The 19124-nt window shown below is 32.3% G+C and overlaps 1 protein-coding gene across 1 annotated transcript; it reads left to right on the forward strand.

Annotated features, from left to right (window-relative positions):
* Positions 1-2756: 2756 nt before the first annotated feature.
* On the forward strand, positions 2757-7185 carry LOC131649649 (pectin acetylesterase 8-like). Its single transcript, XM_058919402.1, has 12 exons — positions 2757-2886; positions 4425-4507; positions 4932-5061; positions 5233-5312; positions 5402-5488; positions 5657-5781; positions 5875-5935; positions 6033-6086; positions 6180-6257; positions 6388-6493; positions 6651-6796; positions 7054-7185. Exons 1-12 carry the CDS (start codon positions 2757-2759, stop codon positions 7183-7185), a joined length of 1212 nt encoding a protein of 403 aa, XP_058775385.1.
* Positions 7186-19124: the final 11939 nt, after the last annotated feature.

The following is a 19124-nucleotide window of genomic DNA, read 5'->3' on the forward strand; positions in this document are numbered from 1 at the left end:
CCATATAAGAATTGGAAGAAACCAAAAAAATGGGCAGTCTTGATGGTTCCACCAATTTGATCGTGGTTATTGCTATAAAGGAAGTATGTTAGCAAATAAAATATACAGGGTATGAAAAATATGGTTCTCAATATGGAAAAGTGTATTGTATTGAAAGATGAAAACTCAAAAGCATACATAGTACTCCATTCAATTACTATTATAAACAAAAAATGACCTTAAATCTTAGTCACTATTATAATCAAAATTCAATAACTGTTAAACTAATTAATGTTTGTGTTACTATTGTACTCTTGATTTAATTTAAAAACATTTAATGTTAATATTTGATTCATCAAATATAACTAATTATATTATAGTAAACCTTATTTTAATTGTACATGAAATCAAAAAATTTAATTACATTTAACTAACTTTTTTAATCAATATAAAAATAATTATTTTTATAATATAAAAGTAATTATTTTTACATTGTAACCGGAGGAAGTAGTATTATAGTATTACCTTCAATTGTGATTAGGATGTTGATATAAGGATGATTTAAAAATTCTAACATATCTTATATTTAAGATGGTTTGTTTTGTTAAGCTTGCAAGCATATGATTCAGAGGTTTATTTTTTTACTTTGATGTTGGATTTTGGTTGTGTTCTTGTATTTTTGGGTTGGAGTACCCCTTTTATTCTTGAGCTCTATTTGACATGATATTTGTTGAGTTTATAGTTTATAGCTTATAAGTTCATATGACAATAAAAGATCTGTTTGATAACAACAGTCTTATATCATCACGAACTTATATCTTATAGCTTATTTTATTAGCTTATAACTTATTTTTTAACACTATTTTAAATATAATTTTAACTTATATCTTATAGCTTATCATTTTTTCTTCCATCTTTAACTTTATTATTTTAACTAAAATCCATTTTTATCCTCTATAATTTATTTTAATTTAAAATAAAATAATTATGTATTAAATGTCTTTTATGTCATTTTAATTATCAACTAGTTGAATCCGCTAATTTTACCTAAAACTTCAATTAGCTTATCAGTTATAAATCATCAGTCATTAACTATAAGCTATCAACCATCAACTAGTTTATCCGTCAAACTGCTATTTTTACCAAACAAGGACTTAATATTTTATTTTTAATAAAAAATATATTAATACTTATTTACAACAAACAAAAAAAGAAAAAAATATTTTTTATTTAAATACAGTCAAAACCTGACCGGAGATAATAATGAATTTATTGTGAACACTTTAAGAAATATAATTTAGGAAAATGCAAATGAGTGCCCTTGAGACAATGATTAAGAGATTAAAAAAGTAAGTTGATGATTTTTTAAGAGATTAAAAAGATAATTTTTTTTTTAAAGAAAATGTGTATTAAATGCATTAAAAACACAAATAATTATTTTTATGTGTGTTTTCAATGTATTGAACATAAAATATTTTTTATTTATAATTTATTTTTCAACAATGAGAAATTATAAATATTTTTTATTACAGTTTTTTATTTATTACTTTTTTAATTCTTTAATTTATTTTTTTTCATAATAGTGATAAAAAATAATTTTATTTTTACTTTTTTATAAATTTTGATTATATTTTTTAATATATGTGAAAGTGGTCTAACGACATTTTTAGAGATAAATATTTTATAAAGTAACACTGATATTTTTTTGACAAAATATAATTGATGCTAAGAATTTAAACCCTTTTTAAAAGAAAAAAAATTAAGTCTTTAGAAAATATAATTTATTTATTTTAACTCAAACTTCTAATGTAGTTATTATAGTATTGAATATTTTATATATAAACTGATGCACCAATTTTTTCAAATGAACTCTTTATTCTTTTAATGTATTTTTTCATACCATTAATAAAGGTAATTTTCTAAAAATAAGATTTATTTTGTTTGTTATTATAAATTTAATCACATTTTTTAATATACAATTTTTTTTTGACAAAAGATGATTGTTGTCTTTTTGAATATATAATTTATGGAATTTATGTTTTAGGAAACAAATTGAAAAAAAAACACGGTTTAAGGAAATTGAATTGATTTTTTAACTAATTTTAATGCTATTAATTGAATCATAAATATTTTATATGTACTAATTTGTATCAACAATATTTGTTGAATGAATATTGAATTTTTAAAGCATTTGCAAGGATTAAAGTATAACTCTTCTGAAGTGAAGGTTAGTTTTCTTATTATTTTCTGCTCTTTTTGTGTGGTATTATGAAAACAAATTTTCGTATGTGAGAAAGTGCAAGTTTATTGTTTGTTTGATTTTTCATGTCCAGAATTTTTTGTATGTTTTGTCTTTTTTACCGGCGCGACATCTCCTTTATTCATTTTTAAAATATAGTTAGATTTTTTGTATGTTTTGTGTCTAAAGAACATTAGATATACATGACACGAGTTTAAACTCACAACATCTTACTTATTCATATTTAAAATAGTTGAAATTTTAATTACTAGATTAGTTGAAAACAATATTTTTGTATTCTTTTGAGCCAATAATAATTAATTCATTGATTGAATTAAATCAAATGTTCAATGAGTCATGCAATCAAGTTCAAATACTCTATATTACTTTGACAAAAACTGAAGATATTTTCATAAAAATAATTATTCATTGGGTTGATATGGCCATTGAAAAAAAAGATTGTTTCTCCACCTGAGTTATTGCATGAGTTATGAAATATCATAGCTTTAATAATTCATAATTTTTTGATTTGTGTAGAATGGAGAGCACAGGATTAAGCCAATGGTTAAAGTTAAACCTTGTTGTTGTGATGGTTTTGGTATTTATGAAGGCAGAAGCTGATTATGCACCAATCACTATTCTCCAGAACGCAGTTGCAAAAGGAGCAGGTTAGGAGTTTTTTCATTCATTCTTATATGTGTTTGTTTATTCATATTTATCTAGGTTGTGTTTGGATTAAAAGTAATGTAATTTTAAATAGAAATTCAAATCATTCCATGTAGATTTCATTGTTTTGATGATAATTTGAAGAAATTAAAAAATAATAGAGATCAATTCAAATAATTTAATATATAGGTTTCATTGTTTTGATGATACTTTGAAATTTTTTTAAAATAATAGAGAGCAATTCAAATCATTTAATATATATTTCAGTCTTTTGATGATAATTTGAATATTTTTTAAAATAATTGAGAGCAATTCAAATCATTTAATATAGATTTTATTGTTTTGATGATAATTTGAAGATTTTTAAAAAATAATAGAGAGCAATTCTAATCATTTAATATAGATTTTATTGCTTTGATGATAATTTGAAGATTTTTTAAAATAATAGAGAACGATTCAAATCATTTAATATAGATTTTATTGTTTTGATGATAACATAGTTTTTAAAATAATAGAGAGCAATTCAAACATCTAATATACATTTCATTATTTTGATTGATGATAATTTGAAGATTTTTAAAATAAAAAACTTATGAAATATTTTTATTAAAGTTTAAGTGCTTCTCTATGAAAGACTTTTTTTTAAGTAATGTAATTTAGGGGACAATTCAAATTATTTGAAATCCTTCTATCAAAGTATTTGTTTTAGTTAGTTTTGGGATGATAAATTTAGATAATTTTTAAAATGAAAGGATTTCATAAAGTATTGTCAAAATAAAAGATAATTTTATATAAGATTTTGAATTTTCTCTACAATAAGATGATTTATTAAGATAATTTATTGTGTCTTAAGTAGGGATAACATAAGAAGAAGACTGAAATGCCAAACACATGATGACTATATCATTGTCCTGCAAGTAAAATACTTTATATAAATTTTAATTGGTTCTTATAATTTCTTAAATTTTGCAAATTGATCTTTGTAAATTAGTATTAATTTTAAAAATTGTAAATTAATGCTTATAAATTTTTTAAAATTTGTCTGTTTTTCCAAAATATGCAAATTGATCTATTATATATATATATATATATATATATATATATATATATATATATATATATATATATATATATATATATATATATATATATATATATATATATATATATATATATATATATATATATATATATATATATATATATATATATATATATATATATATATATATATATATATATATATATATATATATATATATATATATATATATATATATATATATATATATATATATATATATATATATATATATATATATATATATATATATATATATGAAATTGATCCTTGAAATTAATAAAATAGTCTAGCAAAATTTAAGAGTGAAGAATTCTATTATTCTACCATCTTTAAAAAAAGTTTCAATTGAATTATTTTACTTGTTTAAAGATACTCTTATTCTTTTTATGTCTATTATACTTTTTCTCCATAGATGTTCATGATAATTATAAAACTAAAATTTCAAATATTTTGCAGTATGTTTGGATGGCAGTCCACCAGCTTACCATTTAGTCAGAGGATATGGAACAGGAATTAACAATTGGTTAGTTCATATAGAGGTTTGTCATTTTCTTCAAGTTTTCATCAATAATAATATCGCTTAAATGCATATTTGGTCCCCGTAAATTAGTGAGTTTTTGATTTTCGTCCCTGTAAATTATTTATTTTGGTTTGAGTCCCTCTCTTATTTTTTGCTTGAGGTTTAGTCCCTAAAGCCAAAATCCACAGGAAAATCTGCAGGTTTCTTGCGGATCTTCCTCCGAATTTTCCTTCGAATTTTGATTTTAGGGACTAAAACAAACGCGAAAGTGAAATATAGGGACTCAAAAAAAAAAACTTACAGGGACAAAAATCAAAAACTCGCTAATTTACGGGGACCAAATGTGTATTTAAGCCTAATAATATTATACTTTTTAGTAACAAATCATAAAAGATTTTATATTATTGATGATGAAGTTAAATTTCAATTTTTGTTTATGTTAGGGAGGAGGATGGTGCAACGATGTCACTTCATGCCTTGCTCGAAAGACTACTCGTTTAGGTTCATCTAAAGAAATGAATACTAGTTTTCCATTTTCAGGAATCTTAGATGACAAGAAAGAGTTTAATCCAGGTACTATTTTGAATTTATGAAACACATACACCAAACACAATGCGAGACACTGAGATGTGTCGAACATTAAATACACATTTATTTAAAGTTGTCAATGCTATAGAGTTTTGTACTAACATTGCATCTTGTTTCTTTTCACGAGTTTCATTTTTTTTCTTCTATAAATTGTAGATTTCTACAATTGGAATAGAATTAGGGTTAGATATTGTGATGGTTCATCTTTTACAGGCGATGTGGAAGAAGTCGATCCAGTAAGTTTTACAAAATCTAAATTTCCAAGAAAATATTAGTTTTTTTCTCTTTCGGAATAGATTTTATTAATAAGATGTTTGTTCATTAGAAAACTCAATTGCACTTTAGAGGAGCAAGAATTTTCAATGCTGTCGTGGAGGATTTACTTGCAAAAGGAATGAAGAATGCTCAAAATGTACTTCAACATTGATGATTTTCCGCTTTTCTTCATCCTCTACTAGTTCAAAAATATCCATTATGATACTCGATAACGATGATTTAGAGATTAAATAATGACTTTGTATTTTGACAACAATATCTCTATTGTTAATTTTGTATTTGCTCACAAGAATATTAACTGCAGGCAATTTTCTCAGGATGTTCAGCCGGAGGATTAACTGCATTATTGCACTGTGATAAATTTCGAGCTCTTTTACCAAAAGAAGCTAAAGTGAAATGTCTTTCAGATGCTGGTTACTTCATACATGCGTAAGCAAGCATCGATCACCGATATAATATGCTTCTTAACTAAAAACATTAATCTAAACAATGTTCTATGATTCATTATGCTACTGTTAACAGAAAAGATTTATCCGGAGAACCGCACATTGAAGAGTTCTTCAATCAAACTGTTACATTACATGTAACCTTTTTACTTTTGATCATTTGCCATATTATAAATTACTTGAATGGTGATTTCCGCAAACTTTATTTCTACTGACTTTTTTTCCTCCTATTAGGGATCTGTGAAGAATTTGCCTAAATCATGCACTTCAAAACTCAAACCAGAGCTGGTTAAGTTGTCAAATATAATTTTATCTTTCTACCTTTGCAATTTCTTCTTTGGTGATGTTACTAATAATTTTGAATTCTTAACTGTATCGCAGTGCTTTTTTCCTCAATACTTTGCATCAGAGATCACTACACCTATCTTCATTTTAAATTCTCCAATCGACTCATGGCAGGTTAGTTTATTCTATTACCCGACTCGGTTTATTTGGATTGCTGTAGCACTCTTTCAGATATTTACAAACTAATAACATGAGATATCCAACAAGTTTTTTCCTTGATCCTTAAGATATTTCTTTCATTCAGATTAAGAACATTTTCGTTACGGGTAATGTTGATCCTAAAAGATACTGGCATAACTGCAGGGAAGATTTAAACCAATGCAATCCTGATCAACTAAATCGAGTGCAAGGTGAGTAGCATGTTCTTATTTTTTCATTTTGACTAGAGTTGTTTTTAATTATTTTTATCGCATGAAAATAATGATCATTTTCCTAAGTTTGTTAACATGAATTTCAGCACGATGCAACATTTATCTAACTTTAGTTTTAATATCACTTGATTTTCAGACTATAGGGCCGAATTCCTAAAAGCACTTTCAGTTGTAAGAAAATCTCCATCCAATGGAGAATTTATAGACTCTTGCTATCTCCACTGCCAAACTGAACTGCCGCAATTATGGCAGTGGAGTGATTCTCCATTGTTGGCCAATACAGTAAGAGCATGCACTCTTTTAACTTCCTTTCGCTTTCCTATGCAAAATATAACATTTCACCAAGTTTTCAATTAAAATTCTTTGTTGCTGCTTTAGAGTCGTTGGATTCAGATCCAAATTCAAATGTGTCCGAATCCAACACCTCTGCATGTGCAACAAAGAATCCAAACTTATAATTATTTTATGCAGCTTTTAGTTTTGTTCATATCTAGTGTAGCTAAATAACTGACTTATTTGAATCGCGGAACATTTTGCAGACCATTGCAAAGGCCGTGGCAGACTGGTTTCATGACAAAAATCCTTTCCATCAAATAGATTGTCCGTACCCTTGCAATCCAACTTGTCACAACCGCACTTCTGAACCTCCGAAAAGCAGTCCAATAGCATAGATTCATTTCATCAAAATAATCAATAGACATAGCATATATTTTTTATGATTTGGATAAAACCACGATTATTCATCTAGTGATTGAATACGATTTTCTTTTCTTTATAAATTTATCAAGCTATCAATGAAAATGAAAATTTTGACATTGAATTATCTTGAATAGAACTAGAGAAATAGCATGAAGAGAATTAGATTCCAAACGTTTATCAGCAAGTTCTTCATACTTTAGAATTTTCTAATGGCCTAAATTGTAAAAGCATGCACAAAAAGGAATCATTTTTATATTAGTATAACTCGTGGTTCATTTGTGCATTTCATCAAACATTAACTATGCAGTAAAGTTTTAAAGTGGAGAATAAATTGGAGGAGCGGTTGATCCGCTAGAAATCGCCCTTAAAGTTTGAAAACAGTGAAAAAAAAATCATGTTTGTATCATTTAAAAAAATATCGAACTAAATGGGAGATTTCGACTCAGCTTACAATCTAAAACTATTATCCTGCAAGATTGTAGATTCAATTCTAATTGTATAATGTGAAATATGTTTGAATCATAGATATACAAATAAGTCATTGCAATTTAATTTTAAAACGTGAAATAAGCATAAAGAATTTCAATAATTTATTTAATATTTCATTTCCTTTTTTTAATATCTTTAAGAATGTTTGTTCTTCATTATTTTGTGATGAAAAACATTCCACTTTCAAATTACTCACACTTTCATTATTTTGACTGGGAAGATATGGTTAGAGAATGGTGGGGACGCAAGAGATAAACAAAAATGTGTTTCTATTTCGTTTAAGCTTCTCTTCTAAACGCGGTTTAGAAACAGTACTTCGAAATATGCCATGGAGTTTCGACAAGAATTTACTGGTGCTGGAGCGCGTGACTCCAGAGGAACAACGATCATGGTTAAACATGCATTAAGGGGCTTTTTAGGTTAGGATCTCCGAGTTTCCTTTAATGTGATATGTGCCAAAGTGTAGTTATTTTTGTATATAGTTTTGCGACACTTATCGTCTCTTTTTCCTCAACTTGTGCGTGAATGCGTAGAGTTTTGTTATATTTATACATATTACGTATTCTTTGTGTTTTCGATTCATTTATGTACCATTTGATAGTTTTCTATTTATTTTGTAAGTATTGATGCGTATTTGGAGCATGAGCAATAAAGTGTCGAAGACACCGCTTCAAACGCGCGATTTTGAGCAATTCATCGGCGAATAAGGCTCAAATCAAAGAAGAGAAAATCATAAATTTCATTGATATTTATTCATTTTTAGATAGAGCATTGAATAAGCTTTCCAACGCTTCGAACCAGACGCAAATCAGAGTTACGGTTCTCAAGATATGGCCAAAATAAGATTTTATTTTTCTGTTGAGCGGGCTTAGTGTGCTAAGCGCGATCTAGGCAGTTCGGAAAATGAATAAATAGGAAAAAAAGACAGATTTTTAGGGTATTTTTTGGGGTTTTCTTGTTCTCAATCCATCACCAACCATTTTTTGATAGAGAGAGCTTGAAAATAACTATGGAGCTTGCATACGGACGATCCGAGGTAGATTGATCATTAATCGTAGCTGACAACCCGTGAGATTTTCGGTTCATTTCTATTTCTCTTTGTGTGTTCTCTATTTGTTGGGTTTTGTATATGTATTTACTTTGAACTCGTGTATATTGTCACCCATGGCATTATATTTAATCTGCTTTACGAATCTCTGTCGATTGTTATCGTAGATTTTTTCTCTGTGCTTGGGGTTTGGGTTGCTATAGACATATACTGCTCGAATCCTTATCTAAGATGATTATCTGCTAGTTTCTAGATTCTAGAGATAGATTTGGAGCTGACATTCACTTGAGTATCTGTGCTTAATGTCTTTGTGTTAGTTGTGTTGTGCTGAGAGATCGTCGGCACGAGTAAGACGGTTGTCTTCTGTGTTGTTAAGGTTGGTTGAGAGATCGCCTCCGAGATGATATAGTGAGTGTTGTGAGAGATACATTATGACATTGACGAATATTGTAGGTTGAGTATAACTGGTCGATAGGTTTAAGTTTGTGAGGAGTGAGTATATTCGTTTGCCTGATGAGTTATTTCTTTCTAAAGAAAGAATTTATTTTTCCTTTTGTTCATATCTTTTTGCTTTTAATCCATTTTAACCCAAGCTCGAAAACATAGAAATCATTGAATGACATTTTAACAGCCATTCTTTGTGAACACGACAAATTCCTGGAATAATATTTCCAAAACTTTTGCTTGTCACTCTACCGCTTCAGCAAAATGCTGAGATTTGAAGCGATGGTTGAAGCATCCTCGTAAGGCATAATGAAGAAAAATAAGTGGAGTAGGAAAATTACAAAGAGGAAAAGTAAGAAATCCCAAAGAAGATTATGGCTACTAAAAGAGGAAAGCAATAGCCGGTGGATGTTGTTATCATGGAAGGCTCAATGGATTACTATGGAAGTGGCGGGAAGAAGATGAAGCAATCAATCGGAGGTGAAAAAGTGAAACTACGAGTACCATAGGTGGTGTTGGTTGACCAATAGTGTAACGACCGGAAAAATAAGTATATGCTTAATTTGGACGTTTGTGACGTTTATTGGAATTTTATCGTTTTTGGAGTCGTTTCAGTCGGTATTAGTTCGGGATGGCGGACTAATATTTAATTGAAGGTTTTTATATTTTTGGTACTAGAAATATTATTAAGGTAATATTCGGCGTTTTGGGGTTTTTCTGAGCAATTGAGTTTAGACCGTAAAGTAGATATTTTCTTTATAAGAAAAGAGATAAGAGAGATAGAAAGAAAGAAAAGAAAGAAAAACAGAAAAGGAAAGAAGAGAGAAAGAAAGGGAAGGGAGAAAGAAGAAGAGGAAAAGAAGAAAAAGTGGAGATTGGTGGTTTTTCATCCGAATCGAGTTCCGATCGTCGCTATAGTCGGGTAAGGGGGTGAATCTAATTTATCTTGGATGTATGATTCTTATAGTCTTGTTCTTGTTCTTGTTCTTCTTCTTCTTGTTCAATTTCCATAACTTTCTTGTGTGGTCTTTGTTTGATCTATGTTTGTTTGAGTATGATTGTATGATGATTAAATGATATCCTTGTTGTGTTATGATGATTGATCATGCTTTCTTTTCCATTTCCATGGCTTGATTGAGTTTGAAGAAAATGTTAGGTTTTGAGAAAGATTGATGAATCAACCATGAAAAGTTTGATGTTAGGTTGTTTTTATGGTATGTATGTGTTGTATTGATGTTATAATGATGTATAGGTGTTAGAGAAATGTTTATAAGAGTTTAGTTGGTGGAAATGGTGATTTTAGGGTTTCTACGAAGCTTAGGTCGACCTACACAGAGGTTTGCGTCGACCTGTGCAGCCTAAAAGGAAAAAATCTGGGTTTTCTGATGAATGCGTCGACCTATTGGGTCGGCGTGCGCATACCCGAGGGTGACAGGAGTTCAATGCGTCGACCTATGTTTTCCATGCGTCGACCTACAACTTTTCCAATTTTTGGAAGATTTTGTAACGATCATAACTTTTGATCCGTAGCTCCGATTTTGTCGCCGTTCGAAGCGTTGGAAAGCTAAGGCAATAATCTACACTAAGATTTAATGAAATTATTCATAGGATGTAGTCTCCTATTATTTTTATTAGGATTTAGTGGTAGAACTAAGTAGGGTTAACATATGAAGTATGTTTATGTTTTCCAAACTTTGAAAAGTCGTATCTTTTGACTCGGGTGTTCGTTTTATGTATCGTTTGAAACGTTTGGAAGCTATTTCCATGCTCTATATGATGATGTAGGATGTATTAGTTGTTGGTTGATTTTCATAAATGGTTTTGTGAACTAGTGCATGATAAATCATGATGATGTGTTGTGTGAATGTTATCGTATTGGTACGAGGTATGTGATTAGTTGTCGTTAACATGAGATCATGTTCATATGTGTTATGTATTAATGAATGTTCATTCTTGATATGTGATGATGTTTGGTTGTTTGTTGTTAACATGATGTGTGGCCTTATGGCAAGTAATTGTTGTTATGAGAATGATGTATTATCATTGTTGAATTGTTGTTATTACAACTTGTTGATGATGTATTGATGAAGTTGTGGGCCAATGGCCAATATTAATTTGATGTGATGCAATTATGTGATCATTTATGCCGATGTGGCCAGTATGTTTTGACGGTGAATGTGTGCTGTATGCTTATTAATGCCTGTATGGTAAATATGGTGTGATGTAATTGATAACGATGTTATTAATTGGTGATGTATCCTTTTGGATAGAATATAAACGATGTAACGTGAGTGTATGATCGTGTTATATTGTTGATGGTGTTGTTGTCATGTAATAGAGTCATATATTTGCGCATCATAACATTTCAATACGTTAATGGCGGAATGCTGTTAACAGATGGCCTGCGGGCATTAGTTACCAGTAGGAGCTTAATGCTCGGTAACGGTATATTAGCCTGAGTGGCAAGAGGTCATCAGTGGGAGCTACATACTCGATGACGACAACCTGCGGGCTTCCTGAGTGGAATAAAGTCCCAGCATAATGCTCGGCCAGGTGTATTTGTCATAATGACAAGGAGGAGTTTACTCCGGATTTGGTACCACATGCATATGCATAGTCGAGTCTCATTCATCATTGTCTGTCTTTATAATTATGTTATCATTCATGTGTCACATTACTTATATATCAATTGTGGTTAAATGAGTGTATTACCTTGTTGTATGATTCTTGATGATACTTGTTGGCATTACTATATTTGTCATGCTTTTCATTATGAATTATATGCTCACCCTTCTGCTGATTTGATGCTTGAGTGGCATCTTGCAGATTAGTCACTTTGGGAGTCTTTTGGAAGAGGTAGTTCTCCAGTTGGTCTTGTCGGTTGCTCTGATACGTAACACCGGGGAGTCGGGAGTCTGTTGTTATTTATTTGTATACGGCTCTTTGAACATGTATATGTGATAATGTGCTGATGTGCATTGTAAACACTTTATTTTGGAAAACTCCTCTTTGAGAGTGAGAGCTATATGTATATATATATGTTCATATCTTCCGTGTGTTATGTATCGTTTTATTGGCAGGTGTTGTATGCTTTTGGCATCGCTGATGTCCGTTTGTTTTCTAGGTGTTTGTTTGGTTACTTAGTGTAACATCCTAATTGTGTTGTATGAAATTTTAACACTCTGATATTTTCTTGCCTAAATGCTTTGGGTAGAATTGGGGTGTTACATTAGTGGTATCAAAGCAGGTCGGTCTGTCCGGCCAGTGTTGTGTAATGTTGTTTAATTCCTCAGTACGTGATAAGTGTGTGGAGCACTGTCAGTACTTGTTGTGCCTCTAGTCGGTTGTATGCAGGGGTGGTTTAAAGCTTAGTGGAGGAGAAGATATGCTTCTCGGATATGTTTCAGTTGCAAGATGTTAGTATGCCACTGAGGGCAGCAGTACTAGTGTTGTTGGAATTTGTTGTTTTCTGAAGTGAAGGTGACTTGGACTTAAGACTTTGGTTGATAAACAAGTTGGAGTGTCTCGGAGTAGATTTTGGTTATTTCTAAAGAATGGAATTTAGAGAGTTGTGATGCTCTAAACGCTACTGATGGACTGTGAAGTTGTTGTTTGAGTAGCCTTGTGTGAGGTGTCGTTGTTGGATCAGTGATTAAGGAAAGTGTTGTGGTAGACTTTGTTGTAGGAGTTATTGAAGTTGTTGGAAACGTTTTGGAACTCGAGTAAGAATTAGGAGTATGAAGAGTTGAGTAGGATCTCAGGAATTTTGTTTTGAGATATTGTTAGAAGTGTTTTGGTACGTAGCTACAAGACGTCAGTGTTAGCTGGTTCAGATGATATTGAGAGATTTGTGAATTATGGAATCATAGTGCTTCTGTGCTATGAGCAAAAGTTGGAAAAGAATATTATTAATGTTGGTACTGATAGTTTATACTCTATTATGATTGTCGGCTACCTATTGACAAATTGAGGACTTGATCACCCTTAATCTCTTGTTGATAGTGGACGGGATCGTATTAGACGTGATAGGCTTATCTGGCTAGTTTAATAATATTGGAAGTGAATGAGTCGGTGCAAGGTGGTACGATGTTGTTTATGATTTCGACGACTTTGGATGTTCTTAAGAAAGAGCAATTGTGGGAATTGCGGATAGTTGCGCATTTGTATAAGTGTTTCTTGAAGGTTTAAGTGATTCATCGTCGAAAAGAGGTTTGTTCGTTCGAGTGTGTCGCCGTAGAGTGCACGTGTTTTGTTGGTTAAGAAGGAAGGTTCTATTAGGCTTTGTGTCGATTTTAGACAATTGAGAAAAGTGACAATTAAGGAAAAGTATCCACTTTCGAGGATTGATATTTTGATGGATCAAGTTGGTTTGAGCTTGTTTGTTTTGCAAGTTTGATTTGAGGTATGGGTATCATCAGTGTGAAGATGATCATGCTAAGTATTTGAGAATTGTTTTGTCCGTGTTGGGAAGAAGAGGTTGTTTGCTAAGTTTCCTTATGTGAGTTTTTGGTTGAGTGGAGTGAATGTTCAAGGGTTTAAGAGGAGGTTGACTATCACTCCTATTTTGATTTTGCCGGATCTGTTAGAACTGTTTGTGGTGTTTTGGGATGTTTCTTTGTTGGGTTTGCAAGAAGTTCTAATGCAGAAAGAGGTAAGTGGTGGTTTATGCTTTTATGCAAGTTAATATTTTTGAAAGGATTTATCTGTCACAAGATTTAGAGTTGGCAGTTGTTATTTGTGTTTGGGAAATTTGAAGGCACTAATTATTCAGATCAAGATTTGTGTGTGTAAGTGACTACAAGAGTTGAAGTATTCGTTTGATCAGAACAAGTTGAATATGAGAAACCATTGCATACGTCTATGTCGATGATTCGACTATCGTGATTGTTGAAACCGTTGTGATATTTGAGTTTGGTTTGTAAAGCGACTTCTTCAGGTGTTGAGCTTTTTATGTGAAAGCTTACTTATGGTATTCTTGATGAGATTAGAAAAGGTCAGAAATCGGATTTGAATGGGTTAATAAGATGACATTGATTAGTCAAAGATAAAGATAGTGATCTTCGGATTGATAAGAACAATGTCATGGGATGTCATGATCAAGTTTGTATTTCTAATGTTCGGATTTGTAAAGAGGACTTTGGATGAGGTGTGTCGTAGTGATTTGAGTATTCATCCTGATGCTACTAAGATGTATCAATATTTGAGAAGGTCATTTTTAGTGGCAAGGTAATGAAGAAGGATATGAAGGGATTTGTTTATTTGTGTTTGACTTGTCAGGAGTCGTCTGGTTTCATGTAAATGTTATCCATTCCTGAGTAGAAGTGGAATAGCATTTCTATGGATTTTGTTTCTGGTTTGCCAAGGACGTCGTGTAATTGTGAGGCGATTTGGGTCATTGTGGATATATTGACGAAATCTGCTCACGTTATTTCGATAAGAATGGATTAACCGATGGAAGTACTGGCAAGTGGTATGTTGATAAAATTGTTTGTTAGTTTGTTTGTTCGCATGGTGTTTTGTAAGGTAATGTTCAGATTGAGATCCGAGGTTTATTTCTGAAATTTTGAGAAAGTTCACAAAGTACTTTGGGTACGAAGTTGCATTTGAGTTTGGCGTATCATCCTCAAACGGATGGTCAGACTGAGAGGACGATTTGGTCACTTAAGGATCTATGAGGGCTTGTGTTGTGAAACAAGGATGTGTTTGGATTAGCTTTTTGCCTTTGATTGGATAATACAAAGACTTTTGTCTGGTGTGCAAGCTGACACAGCAGATTAAGATGTTGAGTATGCTAAGAGAGAACAATGAGTTTCTGGTGAATACTAGAAAGAGCTGGAAGTTGGATATGAAATTGGTAAATCTGTTTGTTATGGGAAATCAGAGTGCACATCGGAAGCGTGAAATGACGCGGTTCGTATGTGTGTGTATGAATTGTTAGAGTTCAAATTTTGGACAGTGGACGTGGTAGGAATGATAAGACCACCAGATGTTTTGGTTACAAGTTTGACTGCTATGTCTTGGCATGGTTGTTTGGATGTTGTGCGACCGGGATGTTGGTATTCCAATTTTGTTGAGGCTGTTTAGAAACTGTATATGTCATGGAACTTTATGTCCTTATCTAAGATGATGTCTCGTTTCCATGGTGATGGTTCGATTACATGTAGCTAATTCCTTGGATGGGGGATTAGGGGTGTGTTGCCTTTGATGATGGTAACAATCTGGTTGCGGTTTGGTTGACAAGTGCATTGTGTGGGCATTGCATCTTTTTCTTGTTGTCTGTGTCTTGGTTATTTCTTGTGTTTTGGTGTTAGTCGATGAGTGCATTGTATGGGCATTGCATCTCGTTGTCGTTGTTGTGTTTTGGTTGTTTTGCTTTTAGCTAGAGTGATTCGTTGTTGGTACTGATTGTGTCGTTGCTTTCGTGGCTTGATAGTTGGTTAGTCGGAGGCGGGAGCGTATCCAGGTTTGTTTGCGTTTGGGATATTTCCGAGGACGGAAATGTTCCAAGTGGGGGAGAGTTGTAACGCCCGGAAAAATAAGTATATGCTTAATTTGGACGTTTGTGACGTTTATTGGAATTTTACCGTTTTTGGAGTCGTTTCAGTCGGTATTAGTTCGGGATGGCGGACTAATATTTAATTGAAGGTTTTTATATTTTTGGTACTAGAAATATTATTAAGGTAATATTCGGCGTTTTGGGGTTTTTCTGAGCAATTGAGTTTAGACCGTAAAGTAGATATTTTCTTTATAAGAAAAGAGATAAGAGAGATAGAAAGAAAGAAAAGAAAGAAAAACAGAAAAGGAAAGAAGAGAGAAAGAAAGGGAAGGGAGAAAGAAGAAGAGGAACAGAAGAAAAAGTGGAGATTGGTGGTTTTTCATCCGAATCGAGTTCCGATCGTCGCTATAGTCGGGTAAGGGGGTGAATCTAATTTATCTTGGATGTATGATTCTTATAGTCTTGTTCTTGTTCTTGTTCTTCTTCTTCTTGTTCAATTTCCATAACTTTCTTGTGTGGTCTTTGTTTGATCTATGTTTGTTTGAGTATGATTGTATGATGATTAAATGATATCCTTGTTGTGTTATGATGATTGATCATGCTTTCTTTTCCATTTCCATGGCTTGATTGAGTTTGAAGAAAATGTTAGGTTTTGAGAAAGATTGATGAATCAACCATGAAAAGTTTGATGTTAGGTTGTTTTTATGGTATGTATTGTCGCACGCTCGCGAAAAATGAACAGAGTCGCCACCAATATATTTATCCCATAAGGGAAAGGAATATCAGAAAACCTAACAAAGGAAGGAACAGGGTCTTACGACCAGAGAATCAAGGTACGGGAGTCGGTTACGCGAGGGGAAGGTATTAGCACCCCTCGCGCCCATCGTACTCGATGGTATCCACCTATGTTTGTTTCTATCTAAAGGGTGTGTAACTATGTCTATGTCTAAATGCGAAATGAATGCAAAATGTAGGGAAAATAAAGAATTGTACTCGCACGGGCCCTACCCCGCTGCCTACGTATCCTTTTCAGGAATCAGAGTTACCGTAGCTCGGCTCACGATTTTCTGTTTGTTTTTGTGTTTTTTAGGTGGGCGGCGTTAACGTTCGCGCTCTTGCATAAGGGATCGCCTACGATGCGTACGAGCGGAAATGACATTGCCCTTAGGTGCCAACAAGGCAAAAGAAAAAGAAATGATTGGTTTGTGTCTTTTAGGGTAATTCCATGATGACGAGAACCCACTACAAGGTCTCGCATCACTTCCTTACTTTGTGTTAAATCTGACCATTTATTAGTGATTTATGTGTTTTTGGTTGGTGTTTTTTAAGGGGATTTACTTTGTGACTTAGATCATACCAAAAAGTGTTTTGTTTTGCATATTTAGAGAAAGCACATCGAGGCCTACGCCACAATCGTTTCTCTAAACAGCGGTTAAGAAATACACCGAGGCCTCACACCTCAATCATTTCTTCTCCGCTAAGTAAAGGAAATACAAAAAGAAGTTCTTTTGTGAATATTTAGAGAATGCACATCGAGGCCTACGCCACAATCGTTTCTCTAAATAACGATTAAGAAATACATCGAGGCTTCACACCTCGATCATTTCTTCTCCGCTAAGTAGGAAAGAACATACATCGAGGCCTACGCCTCAATCATTTCTTTCCTACCATGAAATATAGCAACGGTATGATCTTCATCGATATTTATTAAGTATTTTAAAAGTTGAAAAGAAAAAGAATGCAATAGGGAACTAATCCTAACTTTCTAATATAAGTTGTCTATACAAGGGAATTAAAAATAAAACTATACAATTTATCAACAAAACTTACACATGGAATAGGTAAAGGGAAACAATATGCAACAAATAAAATTGAGAACTACAACAAGCAAACGATATTCACAAGCACACATGCATTCATTAATTCTATACAAAAAAATCGAGACTAAAAATCAATCCCTAAGTCTATTGAAGAGCTATTTACAAAGAAGTTTTAAAACAAAAGAAAATTCAAGATATTGTGAAGAAAAAGTTTATTAAAAGCGTCAAAACAATTAACAAAAATCAACAAAAATTATGAACATTATTTAATCAAACTAAAAGTATCTAAAAACCATTTTTTATGTATTTTTTACTTGAGTTAAAAAGATTTTATGAAACAAAAGTTAATAGAAAACTAAAATTAAAGTAAAATTGAAATCTACACAGGTGGGGGTGCAAAAGCATTTTTAACATGAACTAAAACTAGTTACAATGGCGCATGGGCCTAATTTCAGGGGTGCGGAAATAACAACGGCGCTAAGGCCCATAGTCATGCACCATGCGTAGCATCAGCAGAAGAGGGGTGAAGAATGAAAAAGGAATACTAGGCCCAAACGGAATCAGAACCGGGCCCAACTACGCCTCTCACAATACCATTTTTTTTTCTTCATTTTTTATTCATTTTAAAACACTCAGCATGCAGTGTTATTACATCACAGTTTTTTATTATATGGTTTCAATATATAAAATATGACCTGAGAAAATAGAGACATAGTATCAATTGGTTCACCCTGACTTAAGTCATAAGAAGACAAAAAAAATGAGCCAATCAGCATTCACCACCTATCGTAAATTTAACCAAGGCAATTGAATCAACACCAAATGGAAATACAAAAACAATAACTACTGGTCCAGTAATCTTCAGCCACGCACGCAGCCAACATTTCAATGAAAGATTCAGACGCCGGAGTCCTAGCTCCGGTCATCTCTTTCGATGGTCACTGGCCGGAAAGCCGCGTGCACAATCCAGGAAATCTAAACGAACCACCTCTCTCACTCGAAAATTCATGAGGAGTTCGAATACATGGATACTTTTAACATACCAATACTCTTCCATCAAGAACCATGGCAACAAAAATTCGAAACTGAATATAGCAAATCAAGACTGCGGCATACAAACATTTGGTGTTAATCACTGCCCTAATCATAGTATCTAACATGCTGAGACAGATTCAATTACTTACTTGACAAAATTCTTGGATCAAAAGAAGGAGAACTCCGAGCAGCTTCTTTGAGTTTGAAGATGGCGATGAGACGCCTCGAAATGAATGCGAAGCTCTGAGATTTGAATATGGACGTACTTGCTTCAAGAACACATGGTGATGATGGCAATAGCGTGAACACTATGATGATGATGATTGATGATAGAGATGATTGAAGGTTTTGGATGCAGAACAACGTTGGACACGTGAGCTTGATGATGATGGATCGGAGAAGGTTGAGAAGTTGAGATGAAGGTTGATGTGGTGGTGCTATGGTGGAGATGAAGGTAGTTGGCGGTTGATGGTGGTTGATGGCGGTAGTTACGGTTTGTTACGAAGTCAATTATGGTTGTGGTTGTTTTATGAAGAAGAGAGAGAGAGAAGAGAGGGTTTAAAGAGGAGGAAGATGAAA

The sequence above is a fragment of the Vicia villosa genome, linkage group LG2 (genome assembly GCF_029867415.1).
Source record: "Vicia villosa cultivar HV-30 ecotype Madison, WI linkage group LG2, Vvil1.0, whole genome shotgun sequence".
NCBI lineage: Eukaryota > Viridiplantae > Streptophyta > Magnoliopsida > Fabales > Fabaceae > Vicia > Vicia villosa.